Raw genomic sequence first — 18626 nt, forward strand, 5'->3', positions numbered from 1 at the left:
TTTCTTGACAACGCCCTGCATCACATATATATACATATACATAAGTATAAGAGGGTACAGGTTAAGCATGAGAAAACGGGGGTCTGTTTTGACCACCGGTCATCGCAACACACACCAAACAGTAAATACGATGGGTTACTCTCGTACATTCGTGTGTTTCTCTTGTCTCCAGCAAGTCAACACCGTTGTTTGCCTCACTCCCGCAATCGTCGCATAACTGCACGAGGCTGCACACCAACTCATATTAAGAGAAAAGATATTTCTATTAACAAATCTGACCAGACGCCCTCACTGTCGACTAAAAGGCATTCTGTAACTCTGAAAGGACACCTTCAGCGGTAGAGCATGCTTGAAACATCGGACTGGAACAACCGGCACAACTCGGCCACGGAAGGCGGACCCGTCCGTATCGAAACCGATAGCACTCGAAGAAGTTCTTCCCAGGACAGCCGCGAGTCCAAATCCGATTCAGGCCAGAGCAAGCAAGCCGCCAACTCCTGCGAAGATATGATTGTAGAAGCCGTAGACCCGAATGTAAATCTTTACAGCTCGGGAACAAACCAGCAAGTGCGTAGCGCCATGGATGCCTTCCAAGCGTTTCGTTATCTAAGTGGGACTTTTGTGAACTCGGAAAAGGTCCAACTTTTCATTGTATCACTCATTGCTATCAACGCACTCATGATGGGGATTGCCACATTCGATTTCGTCCGGGAAGATCCAAGCGTAAACAACGCCTTTGAAATTGTTGATCAGATATTCTTGATTATCTTTACGATCGAGCTCGCCATGCAGTTTGCTTACCACGGTTGGAGGCTTTTGCTGGACGGGTGGCTCTGTTTTGATCTAATAGTTATCGCCATGTCCTGGAGCTTCTCTTCTGTTCAAATCATTCGCGCCTTTCGAATTTTCCGTGCACTACGATTGATTACCCGAATCAAGGTCATGAAGAATTTAGTGTTGGGTACGTTTGATTCCGTTTTACCTTTAGTTGACTCCATGCATCCACCACTTTCAGTGTCTAACAATTTCTTTCCGTACAGCTCTTTTCGGAGTCATGCCTCGCATGTTCGCGATTGGGCTTTTGCTCTTTTTGGTATCATACATTTTCGCCGTAATGTTTACACAGCTCTTCAAAGACTTAGGAGAGCGCGGCCTTACCGATGCTGATTACTTTGGACGCATTGATGATACATTTTTTACCCTTTTTCAGATTATGACGCTGGATGGATGGGCTGATATTGCACGGCAGGTCATGGAAGTATATCCCTGGGCCTGGCTGCCTTTTATCGTTTTTGTTATCATTACTGGATTTGTGGTGGTGAACTTGATCATCGCTGTTATCTGTGACGCTATTTCGGCCTTGCATGATGATGAAAAAGCCAAGCTACATGGTACCTATGAGGACGACGGCACTTTGAATCACGATGAATCGGTGCGTCCTGCCGTGCGTGAAGATGTTCGGGCGCAACTAGACGTTCTGGAAGACCACGTGGAAGAGTTGACGCGTATGCAGGAAGAGACTTTACTGACACTGGAAGCTTTGACCCGTCAACTGCAAACCCAGAATGCTGCGGAATCGATGCATACCATTGACGATCATGATAGTTGTACAAATGGTAGTGGCTCTGAAGATGACACACACGAAGGGGAACCACCAAAAGCTCGTGCCTAAAGATAATCGTAGTCGTTATGCACGCTCTCTTCATCCCAGAGCTACGCCACTAGTATTTGAAACCATTGTGATAACGACTTCCTTCTTTTCTGTAGAGATCCGCATTTGGATCCAACGTTTGTTGTTTTGCTGTATCAGGATTACGTAAGAAAGCGGAATATTACTGTAGTTACGGAGTTACGAAGAGGATGCCCCAAAATTAGGGGATAGCAAAACTACAAAAAGTAATGCAGGCTACTCTTGCACATACTGTGATGTCTGTCGAAAGGGGCGCACAACAACTTTATTTCGTAGAATGTGCAACAGATATCCTGTTTACAGTTAGAAGAATCGTTCCCTAAAAGTCGGTATCGGGAAAAGGATGAATTTGCTGTTCTATTGCTATAGCTCTGGTTAGTTGGTCAAAACAATGACGTACAAAAAATAATCTGGATGACAGAGTGCCTTCCACAATTGGAAAACAGGCAGTTCCAGCCCGGGTTGAATTCCACCCACGCGCCACTGAACCACCTGGTCCTTGGCCTGTGCCGTGTCATTTACAGTCTCAAAATAGTCCGGGAGCCACTGGGATAGCAACGCTCCAAGTTGGACGGACGAATCGCGACACGCTCGCTGAATTGGTGGCCGTGCAGCATTCACTAGCACTCGAACAGGAATTTGCGATATTGTCTCTTGTGTTTGTGTTGGTAAGTCATCATTTACTTGGCGATGGAGTGGATAGGTTGTCGTCAATACGGCATCCCATAAGCGAAAGTGCGATTCTTTCGTCAGATTCATGGCTGCTTTGGAGTTGCCATACTGCAAGCACAAAGCTTGTTTCACGGAATTTTTGTAAAAGTTTTGAATTTGCACCAAGACTCGGTCGGCCTCCAAAGGGAGGATTTGGCTAGTCGGGTAGGCCGTAAAATGCAAACGAATTTTCCAAGGCAACGAGGAAGCGGATGGTACCTTTGCTCGTTTCGTGTCGTACAAGACTCCCGCGAACAAATGCCAGCGTAGCGCGAACTGCGTGTCTTCGTCTTCAAACCAACAAACAGGATACCTTTCGTCAGCGGCTCTTCCAATTGCGGAGTCGGATGGGGTTTGGGATGCGGTGTTGGTGTCGGCTTGGTCATTTTCGTCGTCTTCCGCGAACGTCGATGCCCCCGGATCGGGTTCCTTTTGGATCATGCCGGAAACAAACGACAAGGTCGTTGGAGCAAATCTGTGTAGACGGTTAACCGCGGTTTGTAATCCGACGTGTAAATACGTATTCCGAGGAACCAAAACATGAATGGGCGGCGGCATGGTCGGCGACGAGAGCGAACGGGATGACAGCGTCAGAACTACCGGAATCGATCCATGCCAGTTTGCCGCTTGCGTTCTTCTCCCCTCGTCCTCCACCATTCTACTCGGCGAAGGAGAGATAACTCGACGGCGTTGATCTGAATGTCGGCTCTGAACGACGACTCAGAAGACTGACCACAACATGTCACTTTTTCCACTCGGAAGGAGTAAAGTGAAGGAGAGATGACTGACTCTGGTTTCTAGCAAGGGCAACTGCACTCCATACGCGAACAAGATCAATACGGGACAGAGAGGGCGAACATTCACAGTTACTTACACTTACAGTAATGCGCGGCAAGAAGTACACACGCCAGTCTTTGATGAACGTAGGCAACCTTCGGATTTTGGTGTCTATGCTCTTTCCTACACATCGTCTCTCCTACCACCGCGTACACCACAGTTTTACATATAAATATATTTGCCATACCCGAACCTCCGGTGGGATCCCTTGGTTCGTGCGTGAAAAGAGCAAAAACGCACCGACCCCTCATTCGATCACAGAACGGGTGAAGTACCAGTTCCCTACGGAAACCCGACCGGATTCGATTCTAAACCTCCAGGTCTTCTCTGTTCCGTCCGAAAAATCCTCCGGTATTGTCAGATGCATCCGGAGCGACGGTGTCTTCGAACTGTTCTTCGTTGTCAACGGGAACACTAAGTGAAGATTTGCATCGGGTTCCGCCAGATTGCCTCCACTGAGACGTTAGACCAAGCGTTCCGATACTTCACAGCCAAACTGCCATGGGGTGTGGATCCAGCACTGCGGCCGCTTCGGCACCCGAGATCAACAAAGCAACCAATGGCTCGACTGGTAAGAAGAAACGACAGGGAAACGACGTGTTACTTTGTCCGTATTATTGGTTCTAAACCTAAGTTTGCATGTCTCGTTTCCCTTTCGCTTGTCGACAGGCACCCACACCCCCTCACAAGGAACGGGAGCGACCACCAAGGTCGCCTCCGTGAACAATCCCAAGGCTTCAATAAAGACGACCAAAAAGGTGCACGAGCTGCGCAGCGCCGATTGGAGGGTCCGTCCTGGCTACAGTTCCGGTGCTTCAAGTTTCTCTGATTCGGACGAGAACGAAACGACGGAAGATGTGGATTTTGCCAAGGATCGGTCACGGCATTCCGATATCCTGGCACTGTCACGGCTGCGGGAAGAAATGGTCGCCGACGGGGATTTGGCCAAGACTGTTGTGCGCATTGAGGTATGTCTTTGGCGACAAATGGAATAAGGCTGTTTACGGTGACACGTTCGCCTCACGAACACTAATTCACTCGTTTCTTCATTTTGCAGACGCCTTTCGGCAAGCCCATTGAAGAAATTTACGACGGTGTGCACGATGGCCCGGTCCTTGGCTCGGGTGTTTCTGGTATTGTCCGCCTGGTGATTCACCGAGCTACTGGAGTCAAGTACGCCGTAAAGTGCCTCGATATTGGACTCATAGACTCGACGGAAGGACTCCGTGCGCTACGAAACGAAATCTTTATCATGTGTCAGCTTGATCATCCCAACGTCGTCCGCATCGAAGAAGTCTACGAGTCTGTGAACGAGATCTACATTCTTCAAGAGCTTTGTGTAGGAGGAGACCTGTTTGATCGCCTGGATGAACAGACAGACTATCACTACACGGAAGCTCAATGTGCGCACCTCGTGAAGCAGATGTTGAGCTCGGTGCGTTACCTGCACAGCAAAGGCATTATCCACCGGGATTTGAAATTGGAAAACTTTTTGTTTTCGTCAATCAAGGTAGAATCGGAGCTCAAGATGATTGATTTCGGCCTGAGTAAGCATTTTGTCCTCGGCGAGCACCATCACGAACAGGTGGGAACACCGTATACCGTAGCGCCCGAAATTATTCGTGGCGCTTATGACGAGAAAAGCGACATCTGGGCACTGGGTGTGATTACGTACTTACTATTGAGTGGCGAAACTCCCTTTGGAGGATTGGATGGAGAAGATCTGATGCTCGTAAAAGAGAACATAATGAGAGCAGAGGTACTTTTTGAGCCAAAAGAGGTGTGGGAAAGTGTAAGCGACGCAGGGAAAAACTTCGTGAAAACGCTTTTGAATCCTGAACCAACGCTGAGACCAACAGCGAGAGAAACTCAGAAGAATCCTTGGATTCAGGTTTGGGCAAAGAAAGACGTGAAAGAAGGAGACAGATTGAATTCAAGAACAATTGATGCATTGATGAATTTCAAAGAACAATCCGACATGCAAAAATTGCTTTCAGAAGTTCTTAGTTTCACTCTACTCCCTGAGCAGATTGTGGAGCTCCGCAGCGAATTTGAGAAAATTGACACCGACGGTGACGGCGAAATTTCGCTGGAGGCAATGAAACGTGTCCTGATGGGGGTGGCAGAGGGCGGTGCACTCGGAGCATTGACAGAACAAGAAATCGAGACTTTGTTTGAATCCATTCGTTTTAGCAAATCGGAGCCGACAATCCGTTGGCACGAGTTTCTCGCTGCTGGTTTATCTCAAGCGCGTGTAGACGACCGCAACCTCCGTCTTGCGTTTGATCGAATGGATACGGATCGTAAAGGGTAGGTTCCGCTTCTCTTTCTACAGAAGCAGACTTGTATCAATTACTGACGCTGCGTCTAATTCTTGTAGATATATCACTTTTGATGATCTTAAGGATCTGCTGGGTAGGAGCACCGAGTCCGACGCTTTGGAGAGAATCTGGATGGAAAGCTTGGAGGAATGCAAAGCCAGGCTAAATCGAATCACTTTCGAAGACTTCAAACGGTTAATGAAAGGACAGCCAAAAGACCATGTGAAAGTGATTCCTCCGCTTACCGTCAGTGCCCTCCGCAACGCGGAGGTGAGTGTCGGAATAAATTCAACAGACAAAAATCTTCTTTCAGCCCCGGGGCATTTGGTGAGTGGCCTATCAACGGAAGGTCTCACACCTGTTCGAGAGGAGAAAACGAATGGCATCGGGGCCAGTGCTTCCGATCTCGAACTTCTAGATCAACAGTCCGACTCTCATTTGATCTATAAAAAGAAGCGTTCTCATTCACACGAGCCAGGCTCTCCTTTATGGGTGGAGAATGAAAGAAATGCTTCCGGGGATCTTCGAGATTCTTCTCGGGCAGTGATGCTCCCTGGACATGTCGACGGATTGCACGAAGAAGTCATCAAAGATATGAACATGTCTCCCTTGGTTATAAACCGTGCGTTGTACAGAAAACACCGCGAGATGCGCACGGCAGTACTGGATGCCTCGAAGCAGTTTGACGAAAAGAGAACTGAAAGACTCGCTCTTCCTCGTGCTGCGCTCATTATGAAGCGCGGTGCCACGCCACCTGTAGAATTGACCGACATGCACAACCGAGCCATGTTCGAAGCGGCAGCAAAGCGCTGTGGGCGCGCACGAAGAACTAGGAACAAGACGGTGTCTGATGTTACGGGAATGTTGATAAATACTTAGTTTCACGGAACTTAACGAAACCGAATTTCTACTTGTGTTCCTCTCTCAATTGCTTGAGCATCGCGATCATCTCATCAATCTTTTTCTCACCCTCGACCTGATTTTCCCGATTGCGGATGTTGACCGAGCCGTTGGCGACCTCGGCCTTGCCTACGACAAACTGAAAGTTATACTGCGCTACCTGTGCATTGCGAACCTTCTTTTGAAATGTATTCTTCGAGGTATCGACATCCACATAGAAACCTTCGGCATGGAGTTTCGCACGAATATCTTCGCTGTAATCGAAAAATTCGGCATGAACCGGCACGAGCATCACTTGTCGAGGACTCAGCCAGAATGGCCACTTTCCTCCATAGTGTTCGCACAAGACGGCAAACATGCGCTCCACACTACCAAGCATGGCACGATGGATCATCACTGGCCGAGCAAACTGCTGGCCTTCTTCCTTGCTCGCCGTGGTGTATTGGAGGTCAAATCGAATGGGTAGTTGGAAATCCAGCTGTACAGTAGCACACTGGTGCACACGATCCATGGCGTCCATAACCTTGATGTCGATTTTGGGTCCATAAAAGGCGCCGTCCCCCGGATTTACTCTCCAGCCACCCTTGCCAGCGAACATATCCATGGCGTTCGCCAGGGCTTCCTCCGCGCGCTCCCAAAGCGCAACGTCCCCGAGCGCCTTTTGAGGACGTGTGGACAGTTCCAGTTTGTACGTCATTCCGAATGTATCGTAAACATCCTTCATAAAATTAAGCGCATCCACGACTTCTTTTTCAATTTGATCCTCGCGGCAGTAAATATGGGCATCATCCTGCTGAAAGCGTCGGACGCGCGTCAAGCCCGTGAGAGCACCGGAAAGTTCGTTGCGATGCAACACTCCGAAATCGGCAAAACGCAGCGGCAAATCACGGTAGGAACGAATTGAATTGGCGAACATGAGACAGTGACCAGGACAATTCATGGGTTTCATAGCCCATTCTTGACCTTCCACGTCAAAACAGAACATAGCGTCCTTGTAGTGGAGGGCGTGGCCGGACTTGTGCCACAAATCAAGATTGTAAATGTTGGGTGTGATGATTTCGTCGTAGCCGCGGTTCCAGTAGTGTGATTTAATAAAATCAATGAGCTTGTTGTAAATGCGGGCTCCGTGCGGCAGCCAAAAGGCGCTCCCTGCAGATAAGTCATGGAACATTATGAGATCCTGCTTGGCCGCGATACGACGATGATCGCGTTCTTTGGCCTGACAAGAAACACAGAGAATACGAGTTAGCGTACAATTAAAATGCGTCTGCCCATCAACGTTAATTGTGACAAGCTCAGAAGAATCAGCGGATTGGAAAGTTGTCGGTCACATTGTTTACTCCGAGAATGAGATTCGTGTATTGTCTTCACTGCTTGTCGTATTATAATTTCTCCACCAACGCAGAACTGAGGCAGGCAGCTCACGTACCTTTTCTTGATTTTCCTTCCAAACCTTGAGCATTTTCTTGTCGGGGAACGAAATTCCATACATGCGCTGGAGGGTATCGTTGTTGGTATCTCCCAGCCAATTGGTGGCCGAATGCCGTGTCGCGGCAAAGGCCTTGACCTTGCCGGTATGGGACAGGTGTGGACCCCGACACAGATCTATTAGATCACCACATTTGTAGACGGTGGTGCGGGATCCGTCGGGGACCTTGGTAGTAAGAATATTGACCTTGAAGGGATTGTCGGCGAACAACTCCAAGCCTTCCTCCTTGGTAATGACTAGGCGCTCGAACTTTTGCTTTTGCTTGATAATTTTGCCTACTTCCCCTTCCACGGGGGAGTCTACCAGACAAGAGACAAGAGAATGGTCAGCACGACAGAAAACAGAATCGCTTTTTGGTAGTACTGCAAGAGTGTCTACTCTGTGGTTGGAGCAATTGACACTGCAACACACAACGTACAATCTTCTTCTCGAAAGGCATCCTTGCCCATGTAGGAATCGTAATAGAATCCTCCCGCCAACGGCGGTCCGATGGTCAACTTGCATCCGTAAAGGTGTTCCAATGCCTCTCCCATCATATGAGCCGATGAATGCCAGAAGACCGTTTTGGCGTCTTGATCATCCTCAAACTTGAGCAATTCCAGTTTGGCCACGTTCCCTACCAAGGGTCTGGTCATATCCCAGAGCAACTGATTTTCCTGTGCGTCGGACTCGACTCCCCCGTCGGCCATAGCCGCCGACAGTGTATCCTCCACTTCCATACCGTCCTGAGCCTTATCGTAGTCGGCTACAAAGTCCGCGTAGGTCACCCTAGCCACCGTGGCGGCGTCGGCCAATCCCTGCGCAATCACCCGTGCTACATCCCAGGGCGTCGTCTGCCAGGCCCTAAAGTTCTGGCCTTCCTGATCCTGCTCCAGTACCTTGCCATCCGGCATGACGACCCGGATGGGTGTCGGCGTTTTCAACGCGAGTTCTGCCGCTCGCGAGGCGCGGATGCGGTCGTACACGGCGGCACGGGAGGTCAACCAGGCCGGATCGCGGACCCGGACCGTGAAGGAGTCTCGGCCAATTGCCAAGCCCGTACTGGCCATTTTGGGACCCCGACCGGCTTGGACTCGACGTCCCGGTGTGAGGCTGGTGGTGGCATCGTTGGAGGTTTCGTGGGAAGCAGCGGTCGACAACGTTCCGACGGGTTGCGTTTCGCCCGGATACTGCAAGACGGCAAATTTGGGCGTCGCGCCCCAACCGATCGTTTCCGATGGGGAACCCTTTTTCTCCTTTTTGCCGTCGCCCTTGCCCATTTTGGCTTCGTGCGACTATTTTCCTCGGTGGTTCCGAGAATTGTTACTCGCAAATTTAACGAAATGTTGTGCGTTTGAGGTATTTCTGTTGAGGTATGATTTGGTGAACACGAGGGAGACAAAAAGCACCACAAAGGAGCGTTCGAAGTTTGTCGGATCCGTCCGTCACGGCGCTCAATGTCCATCGGCTGGTCCGGGTCGACCACCATTAATTGTCTGTCCAACAAAGGAAAGTCTGTCCGTTGCTCTCCGATGGAACGACTTCTGTAAACCCCTGCTCTGAGAAGAAGGGTTACCTCCTGCTTTGGACAAGCAAACAGACGGACGGAGGATCACTGTAAGGTACCTCTTCGACTATGGTCCTACCTACCTATCGTTCCAATAAACTACAAATAGTACCTTATGTAAAAACGTGAATCTTACTGTTAGCGAGACAATTATTGACGTATCCCTGACGAGAAGGACTCCCACGATTCTTGTCAGTCAGCTACCGGTATTCCACTCGTCATGTCAGCGCAACGGCGGTAGTCCCATTCGAACCAACATTACTTCTCCGGAACCATCGTTACAGGTTTTCTCACTGTCATTTCCAACATGCCCCAAGCGGAGAAGGGTTCGCTCAAGGACTTGGGCAAACGGATCAAGGCCAAGGGCCTCCAAAAACTCAAATTCTATTGCCAAATGTGCGAAAAGCAGTGTCGGGATGCGAACGGTTTCAAATGCCACCTCACGTCGGAATCGCATCTCCGCCAAATGCAGATCTTCAGCGCCAACGCCGCGGGAATTATGGACCAGTACAGTCGGGAGTTTTGTAAACTCTACGTCGACACCTTGCGCATGCGGCACACCACCAACCGCACCAACGCCAACCAAGTCTACCAGCAAGTCATTCACGACAAACAACACGTACACATGAACGCGACCGTCTGGGCTACACTCACCGACTTTGTGCAGTATTTGGGACGGACTGGACAGTGCGTGGTGGAGGACACGGAACGGGGTTGGTACGTGACGTACATCGAACGCGATCCCGCCCAACAGGCCCGACGGGAAGCCCTCGAACGTCGATTGTTGGCGGAAGCGTCCGCCGAACGCGACCTGGCTGAGAGACTCGAACGGCAGCGTGTGGAAGCCGCTGCCGCACTCGATCGGGTTGGCGGCACGATCCATACCGCCGCGACAAATTTGGAACGCACCGATGCGGACGGTGCCGCTACGGCGACGGTGCAGCTGACGATCCCCGCACTCGGAACGTCCCAAAAGCCTACGCGGAAACGAATCGCGTCGGTCTTTCAAGATGATGAAAACGATGAAACCGATCACGAATGTAACAATCCGCCACTTCCGACACCACTGCCGCCAGCAACAACCGTCCCCGCTTCACTATCGAACAAGAGGCCTCGCAGCGAGAGCGCGACTCCGATGGCACCTGGCGGAGAGCGCACCGACACCATGGCGGCTACTCCGGGATGGCTCTGTCCAGATATTCTCGTGCGTATTGTTCACAAAAAGCTGCAAGGGGGTAAGTTTTTTAAACGCAAGGCGGCAGTGGATAGACTCGTGGATCCCTACACAGCCGAAGTGACCGTGTTGGACTCGGGTCCCAACACGGATGATGGTGGTGACGTACTACGCCTGGACCAGGATGACTTGGAAACGGTCGTTCCCAAGAGTACCGGTAAAAAGGTACGGATCGTACGGGGCCCGCACCAGGGACGCCGAGCGACGCTTCGGGAGTTGGACGCGCGCAAGTATCGAGCCGTGTTGGAATTGTCCGACGGGACACTACTTAAACGGATGGACTACGAAGATTTCTCTAAAATTGCGTAGCCTGATTGAGTTCTGGACCGCTTTTCGAGAATTGGGAGTGAAGCGAATGTTATCCCTTTGAAGCTGGCGATCCCATCATACAACAAATGAATAGAACGCGACCGGATTAACTCAAAATCCCCGTTTAATTTGGAATGACAAAGCCTATCCAGCTCGGCTTTCATCTTTGCTTATTGAATCGAATGGATGTTCATGTGTAAGATTAGCTTTGCAAGGTTGAGCGGCTGTGAACGGTAGGGCTTTTTACGGCTCTTTTTCTTGTTCAGTTGTCACCGAGAAAGTAAAGGGATTTCAATGTGAATGAAGAAAGATAGTAGATATCTTTGCTGTCAGTAACGCTGATTGTATGGATCTTTGGCTTCATTTGTGTACACACATAGGATTGTTGGCTTCGTTTGCGTTTATCCCCGATGCCTTTCTGTGTGGAACAGGACTAATCGAAACATGAAATCGATCAAGTCTCATTCATACTTGCGCCACTCGACGGTTGCATGTCGTTCGAACCACGTCGCTGCTGGTTGGCGATAGTGTATCGATGGACCGCACTACGGCGGTCTTCGCCAGGTCTGGTCGCCAAGGCTTTGGCTGTATCCATCCACCACGCATCGATCGTACACTGAATCCTTCCCGTCTCCATACCATTCAAGCAGATTGATTCGTCAAGGTCAACGCTGGTGATTGGATCGTTCCAAACAGCAGTTTGTGCTTGCGATCGACGAAACAGATTTCGGGGTCCTCTCTTCCCTTGCAGATCTCGTTCGGAACCCGAATTAGTCTCTGGGCTCGTCCGGCGGCAAGAGCGCAGCAGATTCACGAGATTGAACGTGAAGGTTCCCACCACCGAATCTTGGTTGCTCGGATTATAGTTCATAATCGTCAAGTGTAAGAGCGCACCAGTCAGGTCCAACGAAGAACCATCTGCTCCGTGAGTTTGTATTTGGCAGTGAATCTCTTCCCCGTCCCATTTTGGTGTATTGGTCGACATTTGCAAACTCGATCGCGGCCAGCCTTGCGCCGTCGTAGCCTGACCACCGACTTTACCCAAAGTCTGGCAAAAAAGTAGACTTTTCGTTTGCACCCAACGACTGGTACTCACTTGCAATGCATCGGGCGGGGAAGAAACCAAACACAAGTACGGGTTCGGAGGCAAATCTCGATTTGGAAAAAGCTGGCACGCCATGCCGGAAACGAAGAGTTGCAGCTTGTCGCGATGGGCGACAACGGGCTGACGGAGGTTCGGCTGGCTGTTTCTCCGATGCAGCAATGTGGATAAATTGATGTGCGAGTGGTTCCGGTGCAGTTTAGGACGCATCCGGAACGAGTCGTTCAAGTCGACGCCAAAAGCGGCCCGAATCGGCTTGTGATCCGAGGACGCGAAGACATCAATTGGCTCGTACACCAACGGTACCACCCCCTGTTCCATTTGATGCCCGGTCTTCCACAAGATCCGATCGGTATACGATGGTCGTCTCTTGTCAATGTACTGGTATCCGGGCTGTCGTTCTACTTTGAAGGTGGGTGGAAAATTGCACCGCAACGTTTGAAATCCCACCAGACAGTTTTTATTCCGGAGTTCCCGTTGCAATTCATCCGCATCGTTCAAAGCTTGCCAGTTTCGTGTTGCGACCCAATTCCACACTCGGGCCTTGTGATCTTCTTCGGACAAAAAGTGCGACCCGGGCAACTCGGTCCGAAAGTTCAAGTCTCCGAGGACGAACGTGTAGTGAGCCGTCTGCGAAACGTCGTGTAGTTTGGTCTTGGTCCCACCCAGAATGTCCCCGAGGCTGCTGCTGCGAATGGCACACTTGCTGGCTCCTTCGTGCGCTTCCAAATGAGTAGTCATAAAGGCCAACCGCGTGTGTTCATTGACCAGCAGCTCCGTGACGATGCCTCCCTTATTGGCCAATCCTCCGCGTCCCGTATTCTGTGCCGTCGTGCGGAGGACTCGAACGTCAATCTGCTGGGCATGTGTAAAGACTTCGAGTCGCATTTGCCCTCGTTGGTAACTAACGACATGCTGGTAGGACGGGAGACTGAGTTCGAGCATTTTGTGCAGCGCGGCCGTTCCTCCACTCCAGTCGGGAACACCGATACTGGCGGTCTTTTTGGTATGATCACGCGTGGCGGTCAGATTGTTGACCGTATCCAAGGCTTTCTTGACGCCCTTCTCGAGAATGGGTTGGACGACCGGTACCTGTATACGAATGACGGGTCCCGACGCGGGTCGCCCCCGCCGGTGGGTCAAAGGTCGCCTCCTGCATGCCGATGACGATCATATCAAACTGATCCGTGTCGGTGTAACGGGACGCATCCGACGGCACGTCATTGTCTGCCTCCAACGACCGAGTGCTCGTGTTGTTGTTGTTGTTGTGATTATTGTGGTTGGTACTGCTACTGTAGTGGTAGGATTGGACGGGGTACGGTGCATCTTGACGCAGAACGGCTTGGCAAGCGCCATCCGTGGGAATCCAAGCAGCCAAGGAGTCGGGATCGGGTTGCTCGTTGCCCAAATTAGCGGAACAGACCAAGAGTTGTAGTTGCTGCGTGTCCTTCATTCCAGCACGGACCGTAACGCAACGGAAGGAATTGCGGACGTGTTTGTGTGTGTACCCAACGAGGGGGAGGGATCCGGCCGGAGCGACTGGAAACAATGAAGCCTCGTCGGGTAGTCGTGGTGGTGTGCGGGGTTGCGTTGGGTCGTGCTGGGAACGTTTCCGGTTCGGAACTACCGCGAAGCCACCGTAAATCGTGGACACCGAAGCCCTCGTTTGTAGAAACCCTGTCTCTCTCGTCGTTATAGTAGGGACTGCCGATCCTTCGCCGTCACCACCACCGTAGTCACGGTCACTCTAGAGTCTCGTTCGTAAATCGTACCGCCGTAGTTCTACAATTCCAGCAGGTTCGGGCATCTCGTGATTGATTGCCTTGAATCCCGCTTTCCACTTCCCGCGCAACGAAAGCAGTTTGATTCGTTGTCCACGCACCCCGCCCGCGTGCGCTTCGAACGTACTACACGTACCGTTAGATCTTTTGTTCATAGGCAGATATAGATCGGCAGTATTTGCAATCGGGCGCGAAGGGGTTGGGTAGGCGTTCCAGCGCGCAGTGGCGCGACTGTGGGGTTAGTGCTAGAGTAGTTGTGGCGGCGGTAGTCTGGGGGTGTCTCTCTCCCAAAGTTCCCTCCACAACCCCCCCCACTCTAGCACCTCTCCCAATACGTGCACACACCACTGACACACTTGGGGATTCTTGTTGCAGTCTTCGTCTCTCTCTCTCTGTGTGTGTTGTGACCATTGTGTGTATAGTATAGTATAGCAGCCTTGTCGAGAGTTGGACGACGGGCATCGTGCAGTAGGGTTTCGTCGCGCAGGGCATACGTTGGATTGCGCAACGCCCAGTTCCTCCAAAGGCAGGTGTGGTGTGGGGGGACGAGGGACCGTGTGTGACGAACGGTAGGGCAACGCGTGCGATTCAATTCTAGTGGATTGACTGGTCGGAGCCGCGCCGCACTCTTCCCACCGGTGCTCACCGCCGTGACGCTCCTCCGGAACGCTCTTCCGTCACGAAACGTCCCGCACAAGCACACTTTGTGTTGGAACAGGCATTCCTTTGCAACGGTACCATTGCCAAGTCCATCCCCACCAGCGGCTGTTTGCTGCATTCACCATGAACTCCACGTCGCTGGAGCGTCAACTGGAACTCTTGGAAGCACGTTTCACCATGCCGCCACAGTCCGTCACCGTTCCACTCACGGCACAGGGAGCTCCTACGCCGTCGCCTTCGGAAGCGACACTCGGGTCTCTCAGCAGTCCCACCGTAGGAATCCGCCACGGCCATTCGCAGCATTCCTTTTCCTTCGATACGCCCTCGGCTTCCGCTTCGTCGCATCGAGCCGCCAGTCCCCTCCCGTCCGCTGCGATTCGCGCCAAAGCCGCGTCACCGACCAATGCCGCCGTGCGCCTCACGAGCCTGGAACGATTGCAGCGCGCGACGGAACGCCATCTGGCCAAAGTCCGGGCCCAGTCTCCCGTCGCGGGAGACTCGCAAGGTTCACACTGCACCGTACCCACCAGTCACTATTCACAAACCCGGCGGACTCGTCTGCCCGACACGGCCAACACTGCCACGACGACGGCGACCACTACCGTTGCTCCGGACCCCACGTCACCCACTCGCTCCCGACCCCTACCGGTACGTACATGTATACACACACGGAATGCCGCTTGCTTCGAACGCCTACCGCGGGTTCCCATCAGCGCGTAGTGTATTCTGGTATATTTGCCTTTGCATGCTCCTTCACTCACCCGTCACGGACGCATCGTTCGATTTAGGAAGTATCCAAACGCAAATCCGTCCCCGTCAAGCGCCAGCAACCCTCCGTACGGGATCCCACTACCACCACCACCAGCGGAGGAGGACCCTTGTCGGAACGTCCCAGTCCGACCAACGCCCGCAAGCGCTCCCGGACGGCGTCGACCCCCCACGATACGGCGTCCCGGGACCGTTCCACGCCCTCCCGTAAACCCACCGCCCACGGCTCTCTCTACGACTTTTTCAAACTAGCCACCAGCGCCAAACCAGCCAATGATGCGAACAACCCAACGACGGTGCCAAATAACAATAATACCAACAACCGCCACGGTGCTGCCGTGACCACCACCGCCACCAGGGCTCCCGCCGGCAAAGTTATGCCCCTTTCCCCCAGCAAGACCCTAGAGTCGCTCCGCTGCCAGATTCAGGAACTCGAACGTGCCGTCCGGGACAAGGACGACCAACTCCGCGCCGTATCCAACAATCGCACACTCCTCCAAGGATCCCTACAAAACGCACTCACCCAATGCCGCAACGAGCTATCCAAACTCCGGACCGCCAAGACGGAGCACGAAGAAGCCTCCCGACTCGTCCTGGAAGGTCTCGTCCGCAAACAAGCACAGCACGCGGCAACCGCACTCCGCGCCCAGCTCGCCGCCGACGGAGCCCGTCTCGGCCGCATTGTCACCACCCACACGGCTTTGCGACTGACGGAAAAGTGGGAAGACGGCTACGCCATCCGCGAACTCGCCGCGCGTCGGACTGCCCTCGCCCACACTCACGTCACGCTCCAGGCTCGGGCGGACGCCGCCGAGGCGGCGGCCGCCGCCCCCGACCAATCCTCGCCACTCGCGGTGGCCGAAGCCCTCGAGTCGGTGCGTTGGCACCGCCAGACGGCGCGACAGGCGGAAGCGACCTTGGCGGCGGACGAGCGCGCGCTGCGCGACGCCCAGGCGGCACACGTCCGGGCGCTCAAGCGCGTCGCCAGCGAAGACGACTCAAAGTTTGTTGGACGACCCAAACTGCACGATCGGTACGTGCTGGAATCGCTACTCGGGAAAGGGGGGTTTTCGGAAGTGTGGCAAGCCTACGATCTGGTCGCACTCCGACCGGTGGCGGTCAAAATCCATCAACTCGATTCTCGTTGGTCGGCCGCAAAAAAGGACAACTTTACGAAACACGTCGCGCGAGAATACCGTATTCACCGCAACGTTCGCCACCCCCGCATCGTTTCCCTCTTTGACGTCTTTGAAATTGATAACGACGCCATTGCGACCGTCTTGGAAGTGTGCGACGGGGCCGATCTAGACGCACTCCTTAAGCTGCAACGCCGGTTACCCGAACGAGATGCCCGCGCCATTCTGCTGCAAATCTTGTCCGGCATGATGTATCTGAGTCATCCGTCCGAGGACGGTTCTCATCAGGGAATCATTCACTACGACCTCAAGCCGGCCAACATCCTCTTTGATCAAAACGGAGACGCGAAAATCACGGACTTTGGCTTGAGTAAGATTATCGACTCACTCGACGAGACCGAAGCCAGCATGGAGCTGACATCGCAAGGGGCCGGGACCTACTGGTATTTGCCGCCCGAGTGCTTCGTCACAGACGAAAACGTTCGAATCAGCAACCGGGTGGATGTCTGGTCGATTGGCGTGATCTTTTACCAAATGTTGTTTGGAAAACGGCCGTTTGGGGATGGCCAATCGCAGGACCGGATCTTGACTGACAATACGATGCTCAACGCGCACTCTGTCGAATTTCCAGACCAGCCGGTCGTGTCGTCCCAGAGTAAGGATTTTATTCGAGCCTGCTTGACGTACGACCAGTCGTCGCGACCAACGATTGCTGAGCTTTGCCAAAAACCCTACGTTGTAAGCCGCACGTTCTAAAGAAACAGTCTTAAGCCTTTCTAAATTATAAACACTGATTGTAGTGACAGCGTGGCTGGATCAGCATCGGTGCGCAGTAAAGCTTGTCAATACGTTAGCGGCTGCCTCGCCAAGTTTCTCCATACGGTAGCCACCTTCCTGGAAAAAGAGTGTTGGAATGCCCGCTGGAGCATTCTTGGCGATCATTTCGCCCATCCGACAGTAGTCTTCTCCTTGTAGGTGGAATCCCGCCCGCCGAATAGTGCACGGATCCTGATCATACGTATCCAAACCCATGGAAATAATTAGCAGCTGGGCTTCGAATCTACAAATCTTGGCCGTAGCCTGCTCCAACGCCACGGCATACTCCTTCCAAGTCGCTCCGGGAGCCAGCGGCAAATGCAAGGTAGCGCCCATCCCATCACCGGTGCCCGTTTCCTCGGCAAATCCACTGTGGAAAGGATAGTCGAAATCCGGATCGCAGTGAATACTGACTACCAGTACAGTCGGATCGTCGTAAAATATGGACGCCGTGCCGTTCCCGGCGTGATAATCTACGTCGAGAATGGCGACTTTTGGCTTGACCGCTTTGGTGGGATCGCGTATTGTGTACGTTTGCCACAATCGCGCCGCCGCCGCGACGTGATTCACGTAACAGTAGCCACCAAAGCTATCGTATGCGGCGTGATGTCCCGGGTGCGTGGGAACGGCGTACACCACAACCGCCGGCGGTGCGGCGGACCCCGGGGCGGACAAGGCCCGTTGGACCGCGGCCTCAGTGGTGGCGGCGTCTTGCACCAATTCCTTCCCAATTCCAGCAAAGATGGGTGTACAATCATCCGTACAGTAGTATCCAACTTGTCCAATAACGTGTTGTGAAGGTCGATGCACAGAGTCTCGAGGTAGAGGGCGGTTGGAAGGAATTAATGGTGGCGTCGTCGCAATTCCTTGACCAGATATACCGGGCATACAGCCCGACGGATCCTGTCCTTCTTCACCGAGGGAATCCCATCGTTCCCATGCCGTGCTAAGGAATTTTAGCAATCCTTGGGAATGAACGCTTGCATAGATAGATAAATCAGATGCGACGGCCGTGGGAACCACAAACTCGAGGTCACTCGAGGCGGCGGCATGCAGAGAATCGAAAATCAGAGCTCGTCGGAGCCGTGGATGGTTAAACGCATCCAACGCATCCTTACCCGCTTCCGCTAGCGGTAAAATTGGTTTGCCGCCTTCATCGTACGTTATCTCTAGCGGGTGTTGGGAAGAAACAACCACGAGACGGAGGGAAGTAGAAGGAGCCATGGTTTGGTCTGTATTGGTTTTGCTTACAACAGTCTTTGTCTGTAACTAACTAGAAGGATCGAACAAGTTCGGTGAGACCTAGAAATCATAACCCTAGTTTTT

General features: G+C 52.5%; 8 protein-coding genes across 8 annotated transcripts; 4 read left to right on the forward strand and 4 right to left on the reverse strand.

The window, feature by feature from the left end:
* The first annotated feature begins 161 nt into the window (after window positions 1-161).
* Window positions 162-1744, forward strand: PHATR_54164 (bacterial type voltage activated sodium channel). The gene is made up of 2 exons (XM_002186019.1): window positions 162-961; window positions 1041-1744. The coding sequence occupies exons 1-2, from the start codon at window positions 346-348 to the stop codon at window positions 1670-1672; spliced, it is 1248 nt and encodes a 415-aa protein (XP_002186055.1). The 5' UTR covers window positions 162-345; the 3' UTR covers window positions 1673-1744.
* Window positions 1745-2065: 321 nt separating this feature from the next.
* Window positions 2066-3150, reverse strand: PHATR_43913 (predicted protein; the record flags this gene model as incomplete). The annotated part of the gene is made up of 1 exon (XM_002186303.1): window positions 2066-3150. The coding sequence occupies exon 1, from the start codon at window positions 3056-3058 to the stop codon at window positions 2066-2068; it is 993 nt and encodes a 330-aa protein (XP_002186339.1). The 5' UTR covers window positions 3059-3150.
* A 1142-nt stretch (window positions 3151-4292) lies between these two features.
* On the forward strand, window positions 4293-5351 carry PHATR_1875 (predicted protein; the record flags this gene model as incomplete). Its single annotated transcript, XM_002186020.1, has 1 exon — window positions 4293-5351. A coding segment is annotated over one exon (1059 nt), but the record flags the coding sequence as incomplete, so codon positions are not given.
* A 457-nt stretch (window positions 5352-5808) lies between these two features.
* Window positions 5809-9278, reverse strand: PHATR_18524 (predicted protein). The gene is made up of 4 exons (XM_002186304.1): window positions 8716-9278; window positions 8367-8604; window positions 7889-8247; window positions 5809-7678 (listed from the first exon to the last, which is right to left on the reverse strand). The coding sequence occupies exons 1-4, from the start codon at window positions 9205-9207 to the stop codon at window positions 6467-6469; spliced, it is 2301 nt and encodes a 766-aa protein (XP_002186340.1). The 5' UTR covers window positions 9208-9278; the 3' UTR covers window positions 5809-6466.
* A 523-nt stretch (window positions 9279-9801) lies between these two features.
* On the forward strand, window positions 9802-10227 carry PHATR_5508 (predicted protein; the record flags this gene model as incomplete). The annotated part of the gene is made up of 1 exon (XM_002186021.1): window positions 9802-10227. A coding segment is annotated over one exon (426 nt), but the record flags the coding sequence as incomplete, so codon positions are not given.
* Window positions 10228-11212: 985 nt separating this feature from the next.
* PHATR_43917 (predicted protein) lies at window positions 11213-13946 on the reverse strand (the record flags this gene model as incomplete). Its single annotated transcript, XM_002186305.1, has 4 exons — window positions 11213-12085; window positions 12134-13231; window positions 13257-13884; window positions 13912-13946. The coding sequence occupies 4 exons, from the start codon at window positions 13944-13946 to the stop codon at window positions 11492-11494; spliced, it is 2355 nt and encodes a 784-aa protein (XP_002186341.1). The 3' UTR covers window positions 11213-11491.
* A 2301-nt stretch (window positions 13947-16247) lies between these two features.
* Window positions 16248-17240, forward strand: PHATR_10499 (predicted protein; the record flags this gene model as incomplete). Its single annotated transcript, XM_002186022.1, has 1 exon — window positions 16248-17240. A coding segment is annotated over one exon (993 nt), but the record flags the coding sequence as incomplete, so codon positions are not given.
* Window positions 17241-17300: 60 nt separating this feature from the next.
* Window positions 17301-18524, reverse strand: PHATR_43919 (predicted protein; the record flags this gene model as incomplete). The annotated part of the gene is made up of 1 exon (XM_002186306.1): window positions 17301-18524. One exon carries the CDS (start codon window positions 18522-18524, stop codon window positions 17301-17303), a length of 1224 nt encoding a protein of 407 aa, XP_002186342.1.
* Window positions 18525-18626: the final 102 nt, after the last annotated feature.

Source organism: Phaeodactylum tricornutum, chromosome 3 (genome assembly GCF_000150955.2).
Source record: "Phaeodactylum tricornutum CCAP 1055/1 chromosome 3, complete sequence".
Classification (NCBI taxonomy): domain Eukaryota; phylum Bacillariophyta; class Bacillariophyceae; order Surirellales; family Neidiaceae; genus Phaeodactylum; species Phaeodactylum tricornutum.